Source organism: Poecilia formosa, unplaced genomic scaffold (assembly GCF_000485575.1).
Source record: "Poecilia formosa unplaced genomic scaffold, Poecilia_formosa-5.1.2 Scaffold585, whole genome shotgun sequence".
NCBI classification, from domain to species: Eukaryota; Metazoa; Chordata; class Actinopteri; order Cyprinodontiformes; family Poeciliidae; genus Poecilia; species Poecilia formosa.
The window spans coordinates 222123-230706 of NW_006800524.1; the positions used below are offsets into that span (position 1 = coordinate 222123).

General features: G+C 37.2%; 1 protein-coding gene across 4 annotated transcripts in view; it reads left to right on the forward strand.

Annotated features, from left to right (window-relative positions):
• Positions 1-8584, forward strand: part of LOC103129853 (disco-interacting protein 2 homolog C-like) — a 118620-nt gene that overhangs the window by 75873 nt on the left and 34163 nt on the right. For all 4 annotated transcript variants that reach the window (XM_016665454.1, XM_016665455.1, XM_016665452.1 and 1 more), the window contains exon 2: positions 2532-2603. In XM_016665454.1, coding sequence (XP_016520940.1) covers positions 2532-2603 — 72 coding nt within the window. The remainder of the gene's footprint in view (positions 1-2531; positions 2604-8584) is intronic.

Consider the following 8584-nt stretch of genomic DNA (forward strand, 5'->3'; position numbering starts at 1 on the left):
CTGCCCTTTGGAGGCAGCTTGTAAACTGTAACTGACCTGAAACCAGTTACCAGTTTCCTCCTGAACCAGTTAATCACAGACTATGAGAAAAGTCCAGACCTCCAGTTTCTGTTTCTCCTCCCAAACTGAAGCGTTTACTGGTTTCCTCCTCGTCTCTGCAGGGTGTTAGATTCCCTATCGGAGATGATAATTACCGGCTCCATGCCACCAAACGCTCGCTCGCTCCCTGCAGCGGCGGCGCGGATGACGTCAGGATTGCTGATCCGAGCCAGTTAGTCGTGTTTCTGTGTGTTTAAGAAGGATTTGTCAGGTCAGCCGAGCGAACAGCTTATTTTCCGTGTTGGACAGATCTGGTGCCGGTTTAGTGTCACTTCGCCCTCATTTATCCGTCCCTCACTGCTTAAATCAGACTGAGCTCCTCACTGTGCGCTCCTCTCACTTTCAGCAGCATGAATCTTTTCTCTTGTCAGTTTTAGTTCTTAGAAATAATCAGGCAATTCATACTTTCTTTAAAGAAACCTGAATAAACAGCAATTAATAATCACTGATCATCTATTTGGCCATCAAATTTGCTTATTATCAAATTAAATGTGCCATAAGGTGCCACGAAATTGTACCAAAGATCCTAAACTTAAGCCTAAATCTTCCTGTATTTCCTGATAAAATAAAAAAAATGATTTTTTGGTCCAGATAAAAACATGTTTAGGAATAATATTTAGCATATTTTCTACACTGCAGCTCTAAACCGTGCATGTTTAACATTCACAGCGGCTGCTTTCCGCTTCAGGGCTTCTTCTCCTTTCTTCACTGTCTTATTTTTTTAATTCTTGCACATTGAATTCAAATTTCTCTGCAGCTGCCGACTCAGCAAGAACTTTTCTATAACATCCGAATTCATCAGGTTTGGGAGTTGCAGGTTGCTGCTGGCTTCCCCCTCATTTATCACGACATTGACAGAGTAATTTTTAAAAAAAAATATTTACTTCTTCTGTGTGCCTTATTGTATTTATAGATGTCTATGCGTGCAGTGTTTGGACAATTAATAGATTGTATGCATGCTGCAGTGCATCGTGGGAGTACAGTGAAGGAACAAAGACAGCAGACCGTCTGTCAGCTGAAGTTTTCAGTCATTTCCATACAACTAGAGGTCATTTAACATTTTGAACAGCTGCCTATCCGTCCTGGACGTCTGAGCAAAGGAGAAAAAGTCTCCTTAAACAAAATGGCGCATTGAAATTTAACTCTAATCTTAATGATCAATAACCTTTGGAGTTTAGATGCTTTATTATAAAGCAGAGTTCATTGGTTGGGAGAAAACCAAACTCATACAAGCTGTCAACTTTGGTGCAAACTGGGTTATCAATGGAAAGAATCACTGGGCTGGAATGGTCTAGTCAAAGTCCACCTCTCAGCCTGATTGGAGGTGTTAAGAGAGCTGCTGTGCAGAAACAAATGTCTGCAACTTTCAATGAACTGAAGCAACATGGCACCTGCTTTTTGTCCAAATAATGTTTATGAAAAATTGAGCCAATATTGATATCTGATATTAATACGGCTGTTATAGCCGATAACCGATATTTACTGGTATTATGTATTTTTTCCTACACTTGTAACTCCATGCAGCGCCTACATTACTTCTCTACGTTTGTTAAATGCACCGTAATCCATAACTATCGATGTCACATGACTGAAAATATCCCACAAATTCATCTAATTTCCCATCGGGACTAATAAAGTATTTCTGAATTGAATGACCAACCAGAAACACAAAATGGAAATAAACATTTTAGTGGCCCAGTTTTACTTATCGTTTGACCCATTTCATAGTTACAAACTTTGCTGGATGGTAAATTGTCCCTGAAATTATTGCTGCAAACAATAATATTGTCATTTTGAGACAATTTCCAGCCAATTAAACTAATTTTCCCAGCATGCTTCACTAAATTCCCTTATAAGATTGTTTTTTACCCCAATATTTGCTCTTCGCTGCTGTAAGGAAACCCTGTTGGGTTTAAAATTTGCTCTTTATTTCTTAGAAACACTTGTTATTGTTCTCTAAAACTCTTTAAACTTCTGCTGCTGCTGTTTCCTGAAGGTTTGTTGATCATATTTTCAATAATCAGTGCGATTGGATTCAGATGTGCGTCGTTCTGTTTGGAAATCTGCTGAGTAGTCACTCGATCAGCAGCTTTGAGCTGAATTAAATGCACAGTAATAATTCATGTCCCAGTTCTCCTGCAAATGAACAGCACCATCTGGTTGGGGAAAATCAAAATGTTTGAACTCTGAGTGTTTTCTCTTCAAAAGTCTGAACTCGGTTATGTTTATTTGAGTCATTGTTTCTTTTTCCTAATGAGTTTTATGAGTGAAATTTGAGGAATGTTGTTTTTCCTGCAGCTTTTTATGACCTTAAGTAAACTTGAAGTCGTGTTATTCTGAACCCGGAAGTGTTGGTTTGATTTAATCTGCCTGGTGAAACACGTTTGATGATTTAAGGAAAGTAATCGTCCCTCTTTCTCTCTCTCTTGCAGGTGACATCACACAGAAGGGCTATGAAAAGAAGCGATCCAAGCTGATTGGAGCCTATTTCCCCCAAACTCCAGGTGAAACAAACTTTCTCTCTTCATCTTCTGCTGCTGTTCTGATCTGTGCGGGTTAAAAACTGTGGAATATTTTGATAAATAATTTAATGAGTCTCTTTAATCGCTAAAATCAGATTTTGGATAACCATGGCAACAGTTGCTGCCTACTGTTGCTAATGTAGTTTCCATCAGTGCTAGCTTACAGTTGGTAACACCAATGCTCTTTCCTTTGGAGTTTATGGGACATAAAGTGTGGTGAGAAAAGTTTGTGCTCACCTACAAGTTAACATTGTTTTGTCACACCAGAATGTTTCAGAAAAATGAACAATAACCTGAGTAAGTAGAAGACATAGATCAAATGTTTTATTTTATTAGAAGAGAATCTATCCAAACAAACATGATCCACTATGAAAAAGTAATTGTCTCTTACACCTAATAACTGATTTTAAAACCCCATTGGAGGGTTTTAAAAGTTTGTGGGTATTTTTACACAATAGTCTGGTAAATCTGGTCAGACTGAGGGCCAAAATTGCAACATTTTGTTACATTTCTGCTGCTTCACTGAGCCAAACCAACCTGTTCCCCTCCTGGCCTGTGGGGGCGCTGCACCAAGAACCACTGAAGGAAACGACACAAAAACCTCCAGAGAAGAAATTGAATGCAACTTTCTTCCTCACCAAATGTAAACAAAAATAGAGTAGCGTCAGATTTCAGCAGGTGGAGGATTTCTCTTTTGTTTTTTGTTACAAACCATTTCTGTTGCATGTTTGTTTAGGTTGTATTTACCCAGGCTGCCCTGCTCTGTAGCAGAATTTCCTCTAGTAGGAAGCAGAGTTTTTAGGCCATAAAACGGCCACCATCTTGTTGAAGAATGGTTTTGTTTCTCATATGGATTTGGAGTCACACTTTCCAAAAAGTTCAACTTTTGTCCATCTGATATTTGGCCAAAAATTGTAAAAATCCTTTGCAAATTAACAAAGAGTGCGAGTGATGATTGTTTTTTTATTTTTATTGAGCCAGGTTGGTTTTGCCCCTAAGAAATACAGTAAATACTGTTTTGAAAGCTTCATTGTGTCTTTATGTTGGGTATATTTCTCTCTTTTTCAACTCTTTGTTGATATGAATAATTTAAATGTCACAAAAAAGCAAAAACAGGAAAAAAGGAGAGATTAATTTTTTCCATAAGTGCCTGTATTCTCTACAAGCCCACATTAAGCCCTGAGTATTGTTCTGTACCTTTTTATTGTAAATTGAATGCTTTATTTAAAAACATGCCCTGCTGTGCAAATGTTGAGTCATAGCAGAGAAACTAGTTAGTCTGAAAATAATCAGGAAGTGGACATAAAGTAAGGCAAATAATGTGAGTCAAACTTTAAAAAACCTTCAGAAAGGCAGGAGAACTGGTGAAGAAAATCAGGTTAAAGGTCACAGGGAAGTAAGGAAGCAAAATATTTTAAAATCCAAACTTAGATTTACTTAAAAATACCAAAGAGGGAAAAAATCTTTTTGCTGATTCATTCTTTACTGGGTAAATAAACTCATTTTATTGTCCTACTAGTTGCTGCTGAATGTAGTAAATATTTAAAAATCAGCTTTTGTGTGGTTTTAAAAACAGTTGACTGAAGTGGCCAGCAGAGGGTGCTACATCACCCTTCTCTTACTTCCCATTGACTTGCGTAGAAATGTTGATCTGGCGTCAGTCTTGGTTGTCAAACTTGAATGTTTTCCATGTGCTGCAAAAAATAAAATAGTTTACTTTGATAAAAACCTGAATACAAACTGAGCTGAGTAGTTGGAAGGAAACAACAAAGCTAATCTATTTATACGATCAAATCTTCAATCTTTGACTTCGATCTATATGTGGTATCACTCCTGTTAGCATTTTCATGTTTATCTATCTTTTACTTTGACCTACTTTCTGATTGCTATTGTTTGTAGACCAGTAATAACTGGTTGGCTGCTGGGAAACTCTTACTGGTTCTAGCTACCAACAGTTACCAGGAATGAAACCACAGGAGATGGATGTGACTCAACACTGTGTGACTGATCCAGCTGGTTGATTACCTTCATATTTGCTTTGTAATTATGCAGCAGAACTGAACAACCTTATTATTAACTATCAAGAATGAACGATGTCATTCTTACAGGAAAGAAGGTCAAGGTTTCCCGAAAAGAACCAGTTGGTCCAGATTCCTTGGATTGTTCTGTGAAGGAACAGTCAGAGGAATTAATCTGTCTCAACTACTGTAAGTGAGACATAGAAGTTATATAATAAGTAAACATCTGTTTGAATTAAATACTCTGGGAAATTCATGGGAACTTTTCTGGGGGGCTTTGAGAATCAAGGCCCAAATACCAACATTTTTACCTTTTTCACTTATTTTACTGCTAATAATTAGACATTTTGTTACTTTAATAACTTTTATTAATAAGTACACCAATTATCCAAACGTAGTTTTATTGAAAGAGCCGGTATTTCCAGACTTTCAGTGAAATCACCACAGGTTCCCAGTGTTGTGACCAATGGTGGAGTTTCATGGCCCCATGTTCAAACATTCAGTGTTTTTGAACCATAAATGTTGGTTATGCAGTTTGTTAGCTAATAAACTGTAAATTATCTTCTATTCCCTTTTGTATTGGTTGTGAACCAGGACTTATAAGATATGATACATTTGGAAACTTTATCACAATGTATCGGTTGTATCGTAATATCAGTGTGTAGAATATTTACATCTCAAACGACTGGACAGCAATAATTGTTGACTAATAGTGTTATAAACTATTAGAGACTATTATAAAGATGTTTTCATTCTAACATCATATTTAAAAGTCTCACACCAGCAGATTCTCACACTTTGCACCAATTATGTTACCCAAAATGCTAAAGGTCACAGAGTGATAGTAGCATAGACTAGAAAAAGACCCATATGGCCTCTGTCTAAAGATTTTCTACAATCGTAACACTCAAATACAGAGAAAAACCAGATTTGTAGCATTCATAAGAAGAGGTAGGATCATCTCTTCATGAAAAACATGGCAGAGGTGCAGCATAACTTAAGTTATCAACTAAAAATTCAGATTTTTCTGCCTTTCTGCAGGTGTAGAAGCAGACTTCAAGGGTGTTGATGTGTATTCTCTCTGCTTCTCTCTGTCAATTGATTTTATTTGTTTAGCACATTCTAGCAACAAGCAGTTCAAAGCACTTTGTCATAAAAACACAAAAACAATAAATTTTGTCGCGTGCCATCATCAAAATCATCAATACGCATTAAATATGTTGGTCAGTGCTCCATTTATTATGGTCCAGAAGCAGCACTAAACAGTTGGGTTTCTAGTCCAGATTTTAAGGAACTTTGTGTTCTCTCCTTTACTTCTAACTCATTGTTTCCCTTTAAACCTTTTTCCCCACTTTTCTCCCTTTATTTTCTACCTCTGCATTCATTACAAGTTAAATAGACCCAAAGCAATTTCTAATAAAGCTTTATGTATATCAAGTGCAGCATCACAGCGAAAACTTGTCAAAGTAGATTTGTTGGGTCCCTTTGACATTATTTTGTATTATATCACAGTATATACAATCTCTGTCAGTTTTTCCCAACATGCAGCCCTAATTTGGACCTCACATCAAATTCTAAGAACCTCTTACTCGTAGAAATTGTTTATTGCACTTGTGCAACCACATTTACTTCCAGTAGAGTATGAGTGTATTAAAGAAAATTACTTTCAAATGTTTGTTGTCACAGCAGTGAAAACTGGTACAAATTGAGGCCTGATTGGTTTGTAGATGGTACCACTTGGTACCCACAAAGAGGCGGATCCAGAAAGATGAGAACTGCAACAGTTTGAATTGTCAAAGGGGGAAAATGGCTGCCAACAGAACCAGTATGCTGAGGAAGATGACCAGTATGTGTGTTATGTGAGCTGGTGATAAATCATCACCAGTTGACTGGATTTTCTAATCCACCACAGATGGATGGTGCTGAGTCTATGAGGAATGTAGACGTCCTCATAGACGTGGTGGTTTGAAGTTTGAGGTCACAGTGGCACCATCAGAGCTATTACTGGAAAACACTCTCCTCTGTCTGTGTGCATGGAAATACAGAGTCAGGGAAGAGTGCATGTTGTCTTCGAGTTTGGGAATCTCAGGAAGTGCTTTGTGTTCAGGAATGAGGTGAGTGGGAGGGAAAAAATGGTTGGTATTCACATTGAAGCCATGTTGGGGGGGGTCCCAAATTCGCTTTGAGGTGGCGGATGACTCAAACGTCTTCCATGAACACAACCACACAACACAGAGGGATGTTTCCATTACTTCAGAGAACATTACAATGGTTGGACAAACCACACATCTAGCCAAAACCTTCAGCGAAACTTGCTCCTGAGGGGCATCTGCTGGGTACCAACAGACCGAGACAGATTATTAAGATTCATAAGGCTTAATTTATCCCAAATGGGCAAATACAGGAACACAGAGGAGTGGTGTGTATAAACTTGTGCTTGAATTTAGGATTAAAAAGTTTACGTGATTTGATTTTTGGACTTGGGAAAATTAACAAGGAAGAAATGATCAAGACTCATTTTAAAGATCCAAAGAAAAAAAAAATTAAAATATTGATATGAGGGACGACTCAAAACTTTAGCAATAAAAAGTTCTGCTTGAACTGCTATAGTCCAAGTCTGATGTATCAACAATGAGGATTTTAATAATGTTATTGCTAGACATCATCACCATCACTTCACTTTATTGTTGACAACTTAATGGATCAAAATAGCAGACCTTTCTTTTACAAGAAAAAGCTTGGGTTTGCAAGTCGGATGTCCTGAAAAATGCCTCGTCTGACACATTTATAAACAAGCAACAGTCTAATGACATGAAAACTCCAGTGACCCACTCAGCAACTACATGAAGGGATTGATCTCGGTTCAGAACACAAATTTGATAAACTGGCAATAAGCCTTTACAGTTAAGTGGATCAAAGGCTTTCTTATGGCCTCTCTTAAGAAACCCTCTACAGTTTAGCTCTTCCATTCTCCATTTTCTCAAAGTAATTTGTGTTTTAAGAGGTATAGTCTTTCAAAAATCTAAATTACACGGAATGTGGAGAGCTATTGAGAACAAAATGGCAGGATAGTAGTTGGTTTGTCCTTGGTCAGTTTGATATTGTGGGTTTTCTCTTTGTGAGTGAGGTCTAAAAATATATTATAATTGTATGTGATCTGAGAGGATGTGAGCACTACGCTGGTTTCCTGCTCTAATTTCCAGTCCTTGGCACTTTCCATGTGTAACAAGCTGCTAAGCTGTGTGGACCAGTTTTACCAGTGGCTCAATGCCATACTCCAACATTTTGCACCCTACAACAGCCACAGTGTATGTTTCTAATATTTTCTTTCTGTAAAATATGTAAATTGTTGACTTCACCAAAACCAGGCCAAGCAGTAACAGCAGGTTTTGGTTGTTAAAAGTTGTATTTGGTCCAGATGCAGAAAGGGTGAAAACCATCAACCTGCATTCAGGTTGAAGATCACAATAGTATGTTTACATGCCCTCTGTTCCAAATCTCAAAAGTATATATATTCTTTTTTTTAACCAGAATATACTTTTAATGTGTACAATAATTTTATAAAATATAAAAAAATCAGATAAATATGGTCTCCATATTATGCGCCTCCAAATTATGTGTTCATAATAAGTGGCAAATACATTTCCGCGAATGCATTAACAGCGGAGCTAATTTTTTGTTTAGTGTTTTATATGCGCTTGCTTAACTCACTTGGCTTCCCATAAATTATTTTTTCTGGATAAATTCAAAAGCACTAATCATAAACATTAGTTATAGTTATGGTTAGTTAGCTATACCAAAGCTGTGTTTAGCAGAAGCTAATGCTGAAGCCTGAACATCAATTCAGATTATATCTGTTCTTAAGACACTACAACTCTAATTTTCACATTATAAATTACATGGCCTGTTATGTAAAATTCTACTTGAAGCTTACATATCAATCTC